The sequence below is a fragment of the Malus sylvestris genome, chromosome 12, assembly GCF_916048215.2.
Source record: "Malus sylvestris chromosome 12, drMalSylv7.2, whole genome shotgun sequence".
NCBI classification, from domain to species: Eukaryota; Viridiplantae; Streptophyta; class Magnoliopsida; order Rosales; family Rosaceae; genus Malus; species Malus sylvestris.
Genome location: NC_062271.1, coordinates 30,376,569 through 30,394,637, shown reverse-complemented (window position 1 = coordinate 30,394,637; position 18,069 = coordinate 30,376,569). Strand labels below are relative to the sequence as shown.

Sequence of the window (18,069 nt, the reverse complement as noted above, 5' to 3'; positions counted from 1 at the left end):
GAATATCTAAAGTCGTCTTCACGAATAAAACTAACTGAACAAGAATGAGGATTGTCAAAATAAGAATTACCGGAATTTAAATCAAGACTATAGGTTGCTACACTGTCCGCCACAAAATTCTTTTATTTGTAGACATACCGAAGTTCGCATTGCCAAGATTTGAAAGAAATCATCGGCATGTAAAAACAAGAAGATCGAAAGGATGATTATTGTCATCAGCTTGCAACACCAAATGAGCTGTAACTGAATATTCTTATCCCATTAGTAATTTGTAACTTAAATTTCAACTAGTTCTGTAGACTTCTAATTGAGAACCAACAAATGAAGATTATTTTGTGATATGAAATGGTTAATCAGGCAGGCTAACCCAAAGAGATTTTAATTTCGGCCCAAAATAACGTGATATGCGAGCCCAGTTTCTTTTGGGCTGGACCAGAAGAAAACAATTTTTTTTTCAATCAAACCCCAAGAGATTTTTGTTTTCGGCCCAAACTAACATGATTTGCGAGCCCAGTTCCTTTTGAGCTGGGCCAGAAGGAAACACTTTTTTTTTCAGTAAAACATTTTTTTTTTGGTATGAATGTTTCAACATTATTCTAATTTCTAACTATCAATCTCACTTGGTCCAACTTTTCCAAATATTTTTTTTCTAAATTTGTTGCTTGTTTTGACGTTTTTAATGATTGAACCTGACGCTCTAATATGTTTCTATTCATAGTTGAGAATCTTGAGATATTTAAAAAGGAAAACTAACCAAAAGGGCTTGAAAAGTTTAATTTTTAACCAAAAACCATATTGAAAGTTTATTTAATGGTTAGTACAAAGCCCATTATTATATCAGCCCAAATACAATAGTCCAGACTAAATAATATTATAGTTTGTCAATTTTACCCCTAACGGATGTGGTTAACCTAATTTAACTATTATGTTAGATTACTCGGTGCCGAACGTATAAACTAATTGAATTTAAATTTTTGCCGATCAGTTTCAGTGGGATTTTCAACTTTTTATGAATCTGGTTGAGTGGTTTGAGTAATGCTTGCCGACGAATGTTGAGAGCATTTTGAAATCGTGATCGCCGTTGTTCAATTTTTCCGGAATAAACATTTGTTTCAGAACAGATTCGCAGTGGTTGCATATTTTGAGATTCTCTTGAATCGTTGTCATCGTCTTTCATATTTGGATAGATTTTCGTTTGGAGGTAATCGACATTTGTTCCGGAATAAACATCGGTGTTGTTCGTTGTGCTTGAATATTTTAACTGGAGTGATCGTCTTTCATATTTGGATAGATTTTCGTTTGGAGGTAATCGACATTGTTTTTTGCAGTTTTGTATTCGATTTTGAATTCGATTTTTTGTTTAATTCGAATTCGATTTTGAATTTGTTTTTGTATGTAATATGCTTCGCTTTTATTTGACTTTATATATTGTTGTTGATTTATTTTCAGATTATCAGATTGATTCGGTTTGTGAACTTTTCAGTTAGGAGTTTCGAAGAATCACAGGTAAGTTTTGATTTGTTTGTTTGTTTTTTTTTTTTTTTTTTTTGAATTGGAATTCGATTTTGAATTCTTTTTTGCATGAATTATGCTTAGCTTTTTATTTGACTTATATATTGTTGTTGATTTGTTTTCAGATTAGCAGATTGATTCCGGTTTGTGAAATTTTCAGTTAGGAGTTTCTTATTTCGAAGAATATCAGGTAAGTTTTTTTTTTTTTTTTTGTTTTGTTTATATTGTATGTTGGTCATCTTGATTTTGTTTTCTTTTTCAGAAATTTATTATGAATTAATTCGTGTTATGCACATTTGATGTTGTTAACATTTTTTCAGAAATAGTGTTCTTTTTTTATGAAACAGTGTGTATTTCAGTTTATTTTTTGTTTTTGTGATTCTTGTGTTTTATAACTAGTGTAATTTCGTTCACTTTATATGTATATTGTTTAACTAATAGGTGTTCATTAAACTGAACTATTTATCAAAGTGAACTAGAAAACCACACTTTTTTACCAAAGCAAACTGAACTATTTATCAAACTGAACCATTTAGCAAACTGAACTATTTATCAAACTGAACCATTTAGCAAACTGAACTACAAAACCACACTATTTTACCAAAATAAACTGAACTATTTATCAAAGTGACGAGAAAACCACATTTTTTTTACCAAGGCAAACTGAACTATTTATCAAACTGAACTATTTAGCAAACTGAACTATTTATCAAACTGAACCATGTAGCAAACTGAACTATTTATCAAACTGAACCATTTAGCAAACTGAACTATTTATCATATTGAAGTAGAAAACCACACATTTTTACCAAAACAAACTGAACTATTTATCAAAGTGAACTAGAAAACCACACTTTTTTACCAAATCAAACTGAACTATTTATGAAACTGAACTAGAAAACCACATTTTTTTACCAAAGTAAAATGAACTAACTGAACTATTTATCAAACTGAAGTAGAAAACCGCACTTTTTTACCAAAACAAACTGAACTACTTATCAAAGTTAACTAGAAAACCACACTTTGTTTATATTGTATGTTGGTCATCTTGATTTTGTTTTTCTTTTTCATAAATTTATTATGAATTAATTCGTGTTATGCACATTTGATGTTGTTAACATTTTTTCAGAAATAGTGTTCTTTTTTTATGAAACAGTGTGTATTTCAGTTTATTTTTTGTTTTTGTGATTCTTGTGTTTTATAACTAGTGTAATTTTGTTCACTTTATATGTATATTGTTTAACTAATAGGTGTTCATCACATTTTATGTTTTTAACATTTTTCAGAAATAGTGTTCTTTTTTTACGAAACAGTGGATATTTCAGTTTACTTTTTGTTTTTTTTTTTGTTGTTTTGTGATTGTTGTGTTTTATGAATAGTGTTATTTTTTTTCATTTTATATGCATATTGTTTAATTATTAGGAACTGATTTGTTTTACAAAGATTTGAATTTAGATTTGCAACCGATTAATAAACAGTTGTTGTTTATTAATAAACAGTTATGGAGAATGGTAAACTAGCTCGGTTTACATATGGTGGTTTATGCGTCGTTAGTTCTATTTCATCATCTTCTACCTTCAATCAGATTTGCATTGATCTTTGTTCTAGGTTTAAGGGTTTGAGAGCTGGTTGTTTTGAGTTGCGATATGGTTTGAATGAAAATCCTAATTGCGTGTTAGATTGTGATGCCGATGTTCTAAACATGCTGATGGTTCTTGATGTTGTTGGGAAATCGATTGTAGAAATATTGGTTATAGACAAATGTGATGGTTCCATAGTTCAACTACCTTCGGAAAGCACATCTTCTTCTTGCCGTACATTAGACTCTATGATTGTTTCTAGTGAAAATGATCATTTAGGAAAGTATGGTTCATACGGTGTGCACAATTATATGTCATGTGAATGGGACAATTACATAGAATCTGAGGGGCAAGTCTTTAGGGGAGGTTGTGTTGATTTCCGAGATAAGTTGAAGAAGTTTTCTGTTGAATGTGGTTTTGATTTGAAGTATTTGAAGAATGATAAGAATCGCATTAGTGCGGAGTGTTCTAGGAAGGAATCTGATGGCTGTCTTTGGCGTGTGTATGCATCCAAGTGTGATATTAATAACTTTTTTGTTATTCGGAAGTTGCATAATCTGCATACATGCAAGGGTATGATTCGAAAGAAGAAAAACAAAGTTGTTGGCCGACAGTTTGTTGCTTCTCTCATCAAAGATAAGGTTCAATCAAATCCTCTTATTAAACCGAAGGAGATCATTTCAAATTTAAAACAGTTTTATGGATTAGATATCGATTATTCTACTGCCTATTTTGGCAAACAGAGGGCAGTTTTTGAGTTAAATGGTGATGATGTTGATGCTTACAAGTTCTTGCCTTGGTATGTTGAATCTGCTCGTTCAAGCAATCCTGGATCTGTTTTTGAGCTTGAAGTTGTACCGGAGAGCAATAGATTTCTTCGTTTGTTTATTGCTTATGATGCATGGATAAAAGGTTTCATGTTTTGTCGCCCGATGTTATTCATTGATGGTACTTTTATCAAGAGCAAATACAAGGGAACACTTCTGTCTTGCTGTGCAGGTCATCTTTCAACACCATTATTCTGTAATAGTTGAAATCTGTAGTTTCAGCCGTCCAGTATTCATCACTGCAGGACAGTGCAAAAGTATTAGTTATACAATAATTCGTCAGTGCTTATAAAGTTATGGGAGTGTGTAAAAACTTCAGTTAAGAGTTTTGTTTTGTATTACTTACCTGCTGTCTATTGACCAGAATTGAGTTATTCTTCTTCTATCATCTGGTTTCAGCATCTTGTACACTTGAAGTTGTGTCCAATTCACACTGCTGTCTATGTGATTTGTTGCTGGAAGGTCATCCGGTTGTGAAGAAGGCTCATCTTTTAAATCCAGGTTGAATGATGGAATTTCACCCAAGAGTTTCTTTCTGTTTTTTGTCTTTGGCTTTGCTGCTTTTTGGGTGAATGTTTGCTTTTTGACTTGTAGATCATTCTTGTTGAGAGCATTGTTGCTTTTTAGAGCTTCAATATCTGTTTCTTCAATTTGTTGCTTGTTTGATTCTGAAACTGGTTTGGCATTTTCCTTTTTCTTTCTCTTGATTGCTGTTGGTGGTTGGAGTGTTTGACATCTTTTCTTCTGCATCCTTGATTCACAATTGTTCTGTTCTTTAGGTTGTGTCTTCCTCTTCCTCTGCCTTTGTAGTGGTTGTTTTTTTTTCACCTTTTTCTTTGCAATTTGCATTGGTTCTCCAACTTCTTCTTCAGTAGTGGTGTCAATCTGTAGATGAATTGTCTCCTTCTTCGTACGTGATATGTTTTCTTTTTTTCCAAGCATTTTCCTTTGTTCTGTCCTCTTTGTTGTTTTGGATATCATTTTGACATTGGCTTTGGTTGAGTTTGACATTTGTACAGTTATTCTAACTGAAACCATCTGTCAATATAGTTTTTATTAGAATCCAACTTGATCGTAAACAAAAAAAAATCAGTACAAGTACACAATTATATTTGAAACATACCAAGGTGAATTACTATTTATGGAATTGGAAAACATTTTTATAAGTGCATAAATCTTTATAAGATTCATATAACTAAATAAATTAGAAATAAAAATGTACAATAGCAGGTGTTTTATGTGTAAGATCTGGAAAAATTGCAATTCTATTTATAAATGAAGCAATTGTAAACTGTTTCGTAAACACTGTTTATTAAACTTTAAAAAACACAAACTATTTACTGAATGTAAAAATTATTAACAGACAATCATACTAGTTCGTGCAATAGCGTAATATATGTTTATACTACTTGTTCGTGAATGCATCCCAGATTTTACTATTTCCGTACATTTCAATTCTATTTACAAATGAAAGCAAATTGTAAACTATTTCGTAAACAGTGTTTATTAAACTTAAAAATCGTGAACTATTTTACTCAAATATAAAAATTACAAACAGAGAATCACAATAGTTCGTGTAATAGCATAATGTATGTTTATATATTGAACGATTAGCTAGTAAATAGTCTTTTCTTGGGTGGATCTGTGATGGATTCGTACTGATAGTAAATAACAAAATAAATTTAAGCAAATAGTATAATCTGGGTTTTGTTTAAGTTGATGCATGTTATTCTATATGCTTGATTCCAGTAGATGTTTGTTATATAAACAATGAACCGTATGATTTTGCGAAATATGTTGAGAAAAATTGTAAGATTGTTACCTTCTGTTTATTTTCTGGGTATTTCTGCGACCAAGCTGCTCAGCGAAGTTGAAATTTGCATGAATTCGTCCGTAAAAGAACTGGAATGATGTACGAAATCGGGAAATGAGGATTGATGATTTGAGCTAGGGGCTGGGGGCTGGGTTTCTGGTTTTTTTTATAGTGCATGCAGTTTCTTCATCGTGGCTTATCTGTGCGTGAAAATGGGAGTGGTGTTAGGGAGAGAAAGTGAAGTTAGCGGAAGAGTGAAATGATGATTTTTGCTGGGCGTTAATTATGCGTGAAGGATGGGGTGCTGATTTGGAACTGAAAAAAAAAAAAAAAAAAGCTATTATTTTTCATTTTTTAGATATAGTGTGTACATATATTTCAGAAACAGTTTAAGTTATCTAGTTTTTTGTTTTGCATAAATTTATCTAATTTGGTAACTATATTTTTTGGATAATAAAAGGGAACTTTAACAAAAAAGGAAGTGCCAAAATGTAAGCATGTGAAATTTTTTAATATAGTTCTCATTCTTATAAGTTATAACTCAAAGAATCAGGTATGCGAAGTTAATTGGCTTCATACTAAACTTCTTTTTCATTTTTATATGGTTTCTTTAGATGAGTAATGGTATTAGGCCACATAGGGCAAAAAAATTATAAAACGTACGCAAGTATGGGATGGGCACCAGCATACAAGCCCACCTGAGCTCGGGGTTTTGTATGTAGATGTACATTGATATAAAATGTAATTTGTAAAACTCAAGCTAATGTAATAAAATCCTCATCTGGAATGTCATCATATTGACCATGTTTATTTTGTTGTCTTCTGTCTTCAAGTATCTTCTTCAGTCCATTTGCATAACAATTCTTGTGATTCACAAGTGTAGTTGCAATTTGAGCTCTTTTAGCAAATACATCTTCCTTCTCAAAGGTGGCTTCTACCGGTTTGCCCTCTTGCACTTGGGTTGCAAATTGAAGGACAAATATGCCACAATCCAATCTGCATTTTTTTTTTTGGATAAACAAATAAGTATGACAGATAATGAGATCATATTATAACATTCGATGACATATTAAACTGAACTATTTATCAAACTGAACTATTTATCAAACTAAACCATTTAGCAAACTGAACTATTTATCAAACTGAACTATTTATCAAAGTGAACTAGAAAACCACACTTTTTTACCAAAGCAAACTGAACTATTTATGAAACTGAACTATATATCAAACTGAAGTAGAAAACCGCACTTTTTTATCAAAACAAACTGAACTAGAAAACCACACTTTTTTACCAAAGCAAACTGAACTTTTAGCAAACTGAACTATTTATCAAACTGAACTATTTATCAAACTGAACCATTTAGCAAACTGAACTATTTATCAACATTAAAGTAGAAAACCACACTTTTTTACCAAAGCAAACAGAACTTTTTATCAAACTGAACTATTTAGCAAACTGAACTATTTAGCAAACTGAACTATTTATCAAACTGAACCATTTAGCAAACTGAACTATTTAGCAAACTGAACAACAAAACCACACTATTTTACCAAAATAAACTGAACTATTTATCAAAGTGAACTAGAAAACCACACTTTTTTACCAAAGCAAAGTGAACTATTTATCAAACTGAACTATTTTACCAAAACAAACTGAACTATTTATCAAAGTGTGTGTATATATGATTTTCATGGTCCTTCTTATGTGTTTGAATGTATAAATTTAATTGAAAAATATAGAGATCAACTTGTTTGTACTTACGAGTCCTCCTTTTGTTGGGCGCAAGTTAAGCATATTTCAATATCTATTGTGAGATTGCTGTCTCCTTTGAAATATTTGTAAAATCCTTCAATTTTGTCTCTCTGCCAAAAAATCAAAAAAAAAAAAAACAACAAAAAAAGAAATTGTATTATGAAGTTTGATTTTTCCTATCAGCATAAGAATATAGTTTGTAATTGAATTATAGTTTTGTTCTTACAACTTGAACAGCATGATCAAAGTATAGGTCTGTATTCCCATGTACCCTTGGTAGTTTGGAATTGTAGTGTGTCATTTTTCCATTTTTAATGTCCCAAACTACCAAGCTGAAGTGAAAGTAATGCTTGATCAATATGAAGACCTTTGCTACTTTATCCACATTATCTTGCAAGACTGTCTGCAATGTTTTGTCAATATGCTCCTGATCACTCTTGATTTTCTCAATCTCCATATCATTCTGAACCAAGAATACACATGTATTTATTAATCTTAATTAATGAGCAACACTAATTCTTAAACTGAACAAAAAAATACACATTTTTTTTTTCAATCTCCACATATCATTCTAAACCAAGAATACACATTTAAAGTTTTAAAGTGAATGCAAGGCCTTTTCGCAAACTGAACTAATATCAAAGTGAACTATTTAGCAAAGTGAACTAGAAAACCACGCTTTGTTACCAAAGCAAACTGAACTACATATTAAAGTGAACTATTAGCAAAGTGAACTAGAAAACCACACTTTTTTTACCAAAGCAAACTGACCTATTTATCAAACTGAACTATTTATCAAACTAAACCATTTAGCAAACTGAACTATTTATCAAACTGAACTATTTATCAAACTAAACCATTTAGCAAACTGAACTACATATTAAAGTGAACTATTAGCAAAGTGAACTAGAAACCCACACTTTTTTACCAAAGCAAACTGAACTTTTAGCAAACTGAACTATTTATCAAACTGAACCATTTAGCAAACTGAACTATTTATCAACATTAAAGTAGAAAACCACACTTTTTTACCAAAGCAAACAGAACTATTTATCAAACTAAACTATTAGCAAACTGAACTATTTATCAAACTGAACCATTTAGCAAACTGAACTACAAAACCACACTATTTTATCAAAATAAACTGAACTATTTATCAAACTGAACCATTTAGCAAACTGAACTACAAAACCACACTATTTTATCAAAATAAACTGAACTATTTATCAAAGTGACCTAGAAAACCACACTTTTTTTACCAAAGAAAACTGAACTATTTATCAAACTGAACCATTTAGCAAACTGAACTATTTATCAAACTGAACTATTTATCAAAGTGAACTAGAAAACCACACTTTTTTACCAAAGCAAACTGAACTATTTAGCAAACTGAACTATTTATTAAACTGAACTATTTAGCAAACTGAACTATATATCAAACTGAAGTAGAAAACCGCATTTTTTTATCAAAACAAACTGAACTACTTATCAAACTGAACTAGAAACCATTTAGCAAACTGAACTACAAAACCACACTATTTTATCAAAATAAACTGAACTATTTTATCAAACTGAACTTTTTTGTAAACAAAACTGTTTGGCACTTACAAATATGAATGAAGGAAGATACAGATTTTTTTGTTGCCTCATTTTTGATTCGTTTTCTGCCATTGTGTAGAACGAAGCATCAATTATGTTGGCATCGATTGCTCCATCCACAAACAATGATGCCAGATCTGATTTTAGGACAACAAGGTCATTCACAATGGACCCTTGCCTTGGCTGCATCCAGAAGTAGTCCCTGTATCAGAAAATAAAACGTATTATATATCTATGTATATATGTGTGTGTGTGTGTGTGTGTGTACACATGTATTAAGTTATGATTAATAATGTAAACTTACATTTTCTCTTGTCTGTAATATTCCTTGAATTTTTCTTTTGTCTCATCTGCAAGTAACTTGTACGCCCTTGTTGATGCAGGTAGATGATACCGTTTGTCAAGCTTTCGCTTTACAGGTTTCTTTGCATCCTTCTTTGCAGGTTTGTTTGCTATTTCTTTAGCAATTGGATTCAAGGGTGATTCAACCTTGGGCTCCTCCTTTCCTTTCTCAATTATTAGATCCAATGGTTGGCTTTCTGACGGCAAAATTGAAGGGCTTTCACTGCCACTCACAGCATATATGTATTTTGCCTTCTTTTGTTTTTTCTAGATGGGGATATAATCATAATGTGGATCGACATTTGGTTTACGATCATCCCTCCTTCGAATATTTTTTACCAGTGTTCTCGTCTTCTTTTTGGCAGTCTCTTTTTCTTGCTTTTCAGCATCCTTGATAGTTGGAGTCTGCATTTGAACACCTGGTTGATCTCCAGAGGTTGCTTTTTCAGTGGCAGCGTCTTTTCCTTCATGATCTTGATCCTCCTCAGCTTGATCCTCCTCATTTTCATCTGGACCATGATCAATTGCATGCCTTTGTTTTGGATCCTCCATAGCCACATCATTTTCAGTTGCATTCTCTTGAACTGGATCCTCAGTAGTAGTATCCTTATCATGTGTATGCTCTTCAACTTGATCATCATTATCTGGATCCTCACCTTGATTTTCCAGTAGCTTCTTCTTCAAACTTCCAATTTCATCCAGAAGTTTATTTACTTTCATAGAAGCTGCTGTGTTCTTTAATTGCAACTGTATCATTTCTGTGTTCATTGAACTAATCTTCTGCTTGTCCTCAAGTCGTTCTTGCAGAAGCTTTTCAATGTTTCTGTTAAGGGCTCCAGTTGTTTCATTCATTACAATTGAATTTGTGTGTAGGTTGTCGAGTGCATATATCATCATGTGACTGAGGACTAGATACCTCTTTTGATCCATGCTCGCACATCTTTTAAACTTTTCAAAATCTTCCACACCTAATGTATTATCAATCCCGAAGAAGTCCTTTTGATAACTTGCATCAAATTTCATGAATTCTTCTTGGTACAGTTGATCAAACTGTAACTGAGCTTCATTGATGGTGATGCTTTGATCTTCTTCAGCTCCAACTTCAGTTCTCTTCCTTTTCCTTCCCGGTGTCTTCTTTTCCTTTTTCTTGGAAGACTCATTATTTTGTTGAGGATAAGGAATGGCATTACATTCTTCTTGATTGATGTTGGAATGCTCCCTTATTGGTTCTTCAGAACAAGGAATACCTCCACCAATCTGCACAGTGACACATTAAATAGTTGTTAAATTACATAATATGAAACTGAAGTAGAAACCACAGTTTTTTACCAAAATAAACTGAACTATTTATCAAAGTTAACTAGAAAACCACACTAATGTATGAAAGCAAACTGAACTATTTATCAAAGTGAACTAGAAAACCACACTCTTTTTACAAAATAAACAGATCTATATATCAAACTGAACTAGAAAACCACATTTTTTTACAAAACAAACTGAACTATTTATCAAACTGAACTATTTAGCAAACTCAGGTATATAGCAAACTCAACTATTTAGCAAACTGAACCATTTACCAAACTGAACCATTTACCAAACTCAACCATTTACCAAACTGAACTATTTATCAAACTAAACCATTTAGCAAACTAAACCATTTAGCAAACTGAACTATTTATCAAAGTGAACTACAAAACCACACTTTTTTACCAAATCAAACTGAACTATTTAGCAAACTCAAGTATTTAGCAAACTCAACTATTTAGCAAACTGAACCATTTACCAAACTGAACCATTTACCAAACTCAACCATTTACCAAACTGAACTATTTATCAAACTAAACCATTTAGCAAACTGAACTATTTATCAAAGTGAACTACAAAACCACACTTTTTTACCAAATCAAACTGAACTATTTAGCAAACTCAAGTATTTAGCAAACTCAACTATTTAGCAAACTGAACCATTTACCAAACTCAACCATTTACCAAACTCAACCATTTACCAAACTAAACTATTTATCAAACTAAACCATTTAGCAAACTAAACCATTTAGCAAACTGAACTATTTATCAAAGTGAACTAAAAAACCACACTTTTTTACCAAATCAAACTGAACTATTTAGCAAACTGAACTAGAAAACCACACATTTTTACCAAAGCAAACTGAACTATTTATGAAGCTGAAGTAGAAACCACACTTTTTTACCAAAACAAACTGAACTATTTATCAAAGTTAACTAGAAAACCACACTTTTGTATGAAAGCAAACTGAACTATTTATCAAAGTGAACTAGAAAACCACTCTTTTTACAAAACAAACTGAACTATTTATCAAAGTGAACTAGAAAACCACATTTTTTTACAAAACAAACTGAACTATTTATCAAACTCAACTATTTAGCAAACTCAACTATTTAGCAAACTGAACCATTTACCAAACTGAACCATTTACCAAACTGAACTATTTATCAAACTAAACCATTTAGCAAACTAAACCATTTAGCAAACTGAACTATTTATCAAAGTGAACTACAAAACCACACTTTTTAACCAAATCAAACTGAACTATTTAGCAAACTGAACTAGAAAACCACACTTTTTTACCAAAGCAAACTGAACTATTTATGAAACTGAAGTAGAAACCACATTTTTTTACCAAAACAAACTGAACTATTTATCAAAGTTAACTAGAAAACCACACTTTTGTATGAAAGCAAACTGAACTATTTATCAAAGTGAACTAGAAAACCACATTTTTTTACAAAACAAACGCAACTATTTATCAAACTGAACTAGAAAACCACATTTTTTTACAAAACAAACGCAACTATTTATCAAACTGAACCACTTAGCAAACTGAACTATTTATTAAACTGAAGTAGAAAACCGCATTTTTTTATCAAAACAAACTGAACTATTTATTGAAATACACTTTTCTTTTTTACGCTATTTCTGTTACTATTTATTGAATCACACTAGTTTGCATAAATGACACTATTGCTGGATCTGTTTTATATAAATGACACTTCTGAAACTTTAAACTGTAAAGATCACTATGTTATGAAACTGTAAAGTGCAAAAATATACTGTTTATTGAAATACTTTTATTATTTTTCCTTACCTCAATTTCTTCAACTCGAATGTCTCTGATTGCTTTGTGGATTTTCGTTATGTCCCATCTTCCAATGGCAGGAATCATGTTTTCTCGCCCACTTATTGTCTCCACCAGATTGGTGTGAAGACAAATCCAATACTGCATGAAATAAGAACTTTCAATTACTTTCTTGTGTAATTTATAAGAAATAATTCATGTTTTTTAAATATAGTTCTTATTTCTTACCAAAATAAGGGCAGTGCATCCGCTTGTTGTTGCTGATTCTTCTCCATTTTTCCATTTTTTCTTTGATTTGTTAATCCTCTTGAACAAGTAGTCCCTCACTCCTTTTGCCCAGTTGTATTTGCTGATTTGGTCCAAAGCTCCACAAATTGTTATGAAGCTCCACGATATGTAAGTTCCAGATGTTGCAAATAACAGTGATTGTAGCAGATGCACACATATAATTGAAGCAGTAGCTTTTGCCCCTTCAGGAGTTTTGTCTTGGACTGATTTTTGGTATGCTTCAACAATGTCCTTTTTTTTCACTATTTTTTGCTTTGCAAAGTATGTTTTGACAAAGCTGTCCTTCATGTTCTTTGTGGATTTGTCTGTGTTTGGTAGTTCAACCCCTTGGTTGTTCAATCCAAATATTTGAACGACGTCTTCACTTGTTATTGCTTTTGGCTCATGATCTCCGAATTTGAACCGTTGTTGCTTGGAGTCATAGCATTGTATGATCTTGATCAGATCCATATCAGACTTCTTTTTTCTGTCCGTTGCAACAATTTCATCATCCATGTAGAACTTGATTAGACTCCAAAATGGTGTCTCGGCCAAATGATTGATGACATCTTGGCGTTGTTGAAGCATTGGTCTGTACAATTGCATTGCATTTGCAAACCCGAAAACGTTGCATCTATATTGAACATAAGAAGTTGCTGGTCTTATATTCTCTATCTTACGTGGACTCTTTACAGCGAAAGTCTTTATTCTTAGTTTCTTTGTTCCGTCCATCTGTAAGAATAAACATAGTTTAATTATTACAACTATTTTTTACCAAAGCAAACTGAACTATTTATTAAACTGAAGTAGAAAATCACACTTTTTTTACAAAACAAACTGAACTATTTATCAAACTAAACCATTTAGCAAACTGAACTATTTATCAAAGTGAACTACAAAACCACACTTTTTTACAAATCAAACTGAACTATTTAGCAAACTGAACGAGAAAACCACATTTTTTTACAAAACAAACTGAACTATTTATCAAACTGAACTACTTAGCAAACTCAACTATTTATCAAACTGAACCATTTACCAAACTGAACTATTTATCAAACTGAAGTAGAAAACCACACTCGTTCGTGAATGCATCCCAGATTTTGTAAACACTATATATTAAACTAAAACACCACCAGAATAGAATGTTGATTATATTTAAGTTATTTAAGCAAAGAAAACAACATATGAGGGCAAGAAAATACTATTTAAAGGTTATAAGAAAACGAGCAGTTATCAAAGTGAAGTAAAAATATTCCATTTTGCAGAAACATTGCTATTCGAAGCATGCAAACTTACATATTACTGTAAAATCACCAAAAATATCAGAAATTTTGTGGTACATACCTCTGTTTCTTCTCTGTTGCTTTTATTTCGCAAATTTTTTGTGTGTTTTCGTCTGGATGCAAATCAGAACTGTGAACTGGAAACATAATTCACTTTTTAGAATCTCAAACATGCAAATGCACATATTCAGTAAATTAAAGTAAGAAATCATCAAGAATATCAGAAATTATAGGTTCGTACCTGTGTTTGTCCGATTTCGACTCTGCAAACGTACAGTTCGAATGTTTTCAGTTTTTCGTCCTCAAATGTAGTTTGTGGGTTGAGAAATTCCGGATTTGATGTGTAGATTATTGCTTGAAAACTTGAATCGAACTTGAAAACGCTTTGAGAACTTGACGTTTGCAGCAATGGAGGTTTCGTTTTTTTAGTACGGTGTAAGGGTTTGGTGAACATTAATGGCGTTGGGAGGGATGATGAATTTCAGTAACTTCACTTAACGGGCCTGGGTTAGGCTCCGTTAGGGGTAATTTTGGAATATTAATTGTTATGCGGTTTGGGCTTTTTGGTGAGCCCGTGTGTTTTAGTTTTGTAGGGCCTAAGATAAAAGTTTTGTGTCCTTATGATTAAAATTTAAGCCCTTTTCATTAAATAATAGTTTAGGGTGGTTTTTCATTAATTAAAAGTTAATTCAATCCCTTTTCATTAAAGCTCCCTATTTAAAATGGTTAGTGTTGTAATTTGGTTTTTTTTTTTTTTTTTTTGTTAAAACGGAAGGAAGAAAACTAAGTCAAATACGTATAGATGCATATCTCATCTTCCAAATATCAAACACATCATCCATAAGAGCCGGCGCAACCCAGACAAAAAGGGTCATAGAACACAAGACATTCTTGTTGTAATTTTTAATAACAACAAATTCCGAAATTTTATCCTAAACTTATTGCAATTATGAACATCTATGGGACCATATTACAAATTAATTAAAATTTTATAACACTATTCCAAAAATCACGGTATAGAGCTGCTTAGTCCTTGCCTAGGCGCTCGGCAGTTGATCACTGCCTCTAATTAATCCCTAGGCGTTTGAAATCTAGATCTGCTTAGGCGTCCGCCTAGGTCACCATTCTCACTTAGACAGAAAATAAATAACTTTGATTTTGCATTTTATGTTTTCAATAAATTGTAAGAGACTTGTTAAATACTTGTATAAATGCTCATTATATGCTGGTTCCTCGTGTTTTCAATCTGTTATGGTACTTTATAATCTTTATGTCATTATATTTTGTAATTTATGTATCTGAATACAATTATGTATTTTTTTTAGTATAAGTAGACATTTATTTATATATTATATAACAAATTAATTAAAACTTAAAAAATATCACTAGGAGCCAGGCCTTTGTCCACCGCCCGACTAGTATGAGGCCTACTTACAAGACTTGGTTATAATGAAGGTTTGGATAACCATGAACAGGGGAAGGGATTACATGTCTAACGCCATTTCTCTCAGATAACTAAAGGAATCCATTCATTCCACCACTGAAAAAAAAGTAGAGGGTCGCAATTCTAGTGAGTTCCACAATGACAATTGAACCACGAGTCCCAATATAGACAATTACTAAAATAACCTACCTAGCAATTGTGTCTATGATCCATAAACATCTTTCATGTGGGCATGGGCGGATCCATATAGGGACCCGGGAGGTCCCAGGACCTTCCGGAAGCCCGAAAAAATAAGAGGCTTCTAATTTTTGTTTTAAAAGACCTAGCCGAAAAGACAGCGTAACTAGTGGCTCACAATTATCCACCCCTTCTAGGAGTCTGGAAGACTCACAGAGACATTTAAGCTTTCTCCTGACCATAGTCAAGCAAACTCACCAGCTTAGAGCCTCGAACCCGGAACCTCCTTGTTTTTTGTATTTTGAGAGCCGAAATTCATGCTGGGCCACTTGATGTGGTTAATTAATTTTGATTATTCAATGAACCAAATTCAATAAAAAATAGTGATATCGAACCAGACTAGTCTAATATTTTTTTTTTGAACTTTTATCTTGGAACCCCCCCCATCTTGAAATTCTGGATCCGCCACTGCATGTGGGGGTGTCTGATAACACAGTTGGTAGTACGTAATGATGTGTGCTGCCAAAGGATGAGAAGTACAAACATAAAGCAAATCAAGCATTATGCTATTCCGAGCCTGCTCTTCCTCCTGCAAGATGTCCAAAATAGCCCTATGGTAAGATAAAGAATCCAGAGATGAGTCTTAGGCTCATTGCAGCCTACCATATAATATCTTTTAACTCCTACTCTGACCAAAATGTAATCCATGATTCCAAAGACCAACCGCTTCAAGGCATTTCTATCTCAAATTACCAATAAATACACACAGCCAATAATTTCAATACTATTGGTTCAGAGCTCGAAGAGATAGGCATGAAAAAACAGATTTATATTTCCCCAAAATTCAGTCTATCAGAACTGTTGACTTTAATCTCCCTTAGTTGATCACTAGCAAAAATGCCCGTGCGTTACTGCGGGACTTGAATGCACCAGTCTTAACCACATGAATGAAACATTTAACCTAAAAAAATAAATTCAACATAATCATGAACGAACAAAAGGGATATATGAGTAAAAGGTGTCGGTAAGATGAGCCATTCGGGTTTTATATACATTCAACCGAGCTGTTTACAAAAGATACAGTTGCAAAAAATGCTCTGTTTCTTGAGAAACATAAGCAACATGCATTTAACACTTATATTGCCCTTCAAGTTAAAATAGCAAAATATACGTCCAGCAGGCCAGACACGTGTTTTAACAGCTAAACAAAAAAGCAAAAAAAGTGTGATGTTCTTGTTTCAACAGCTAATCTTTCAAGCACTAATGTAAGGATTAATGTATAATATCTGAGATCCTATTTGTTTTTTATTGACTGATGCTTCAACATCATCCACCTAATTCATATCACACATCCATAGATACCTGAGAACACTTATTCTCACCACCATTGCGTTGTTATTTTAGTATGTTTTTTCACTAAGAAGAAAAGGAAAGAGCATCACGAAAAACACTAACAATTTCAACTCTAAAACGTCACCTTATTCCTATAACCCACCACAATCAACAACAAAAAAAGAAAAATAATTGATCCCTCCAAGCTTTTCATCTTTTATATCAACAAACACTAAAACTGGGCAGCTTGGTATATCAACAGAAGGTTTACCATCCAGATCATGTTTAAGCAATTCATCATGTATATACATCTACTTCAAGACACGTTTGGACCTACAATTTGATCCGCAGTATTCTTATTGCATGTAAAACTAATTTTGGGGAACCAAATCTTAGCAAACCAAACAAAACAAAACCCCAAATCAATTAAAAAAAATTAGGCCAAAAGAACCCACACCTAACAAAACCCCAGATTCGCTCAAAAAGAGATTTATCTTATTTTAGCTAAATGAATTCCAACTGGCCACAAACCAAAGCCTTGACCAAAATGAATTGCACTTAAGTGTCAACGAAATTTGCGAACATTTAAAAGTTCTTCGATTTTCACACACCAAAAAAACATATCAAATTAAAAAACCAATGCAATGTTAGTGAAATAAACTCGCACGATATTTTAAGCTGTAAAACAATCACCTTGCAAATGAATAGGCATATATGATTCTTCCAAATCCTTTCACCTCGATCCTAGAATTCGTCCCCCGTGTCATCACAAAAACATGTAAAAAATCCGAGAAAATCAAATGCTATAAACACCAAATTCCAAATTTGCAGTCAAAACCAAATTCCAAACGATGATTGTATGCATATCTGAGCCATAAGGGAACCAAATTTAAAGAATTATTTGGAGATGAAAAGCCTAATGTAAACCCTAATAAAGTTTATAAATTTTATAATAATCCTCCGATGTGGGACAACATGAAGACTCTATTGTCGAGTTGTGTTTGTATTCCATTCCAAGGAC

At 32.4% G+C, this 18,069-nt stretch overlaps 1 protein-coding gene and 1 pseudogene across 1 annotated transcript; one reads left to right on the top strand and one right to left on the bottom strand.

Annotated features, from left to right (window-relative positions):
* Window positions 1–938: 938 nt before the first annotated feature.
* On the top strand, window positions 939–4,084 carry LOC126593065 (uncharacterized; the record flags this gene model as incomplete). The annotated part of the gene is made up of 4 exons (XM_050258929.1): window positions 939–1,201; window positions 1,450–1,506; window positions 1,638–1,702; window positions 3,012–4,084. A coding segment is annotated over exon 4 (1,071 nt), but the record flags the coding sequence as incomplete, so codon positions are not given.
* Window positions 4,085–6,281: 2,197 nt separating this feature from the next.
* Window positions 6,282–14,814, bottom strand: LOC126593062 (uncharacterized; annotated as a pseudogene).
* Between the last annotated feature and the right edge of the window lie 3,255 nt (window positions 14,815–18,069).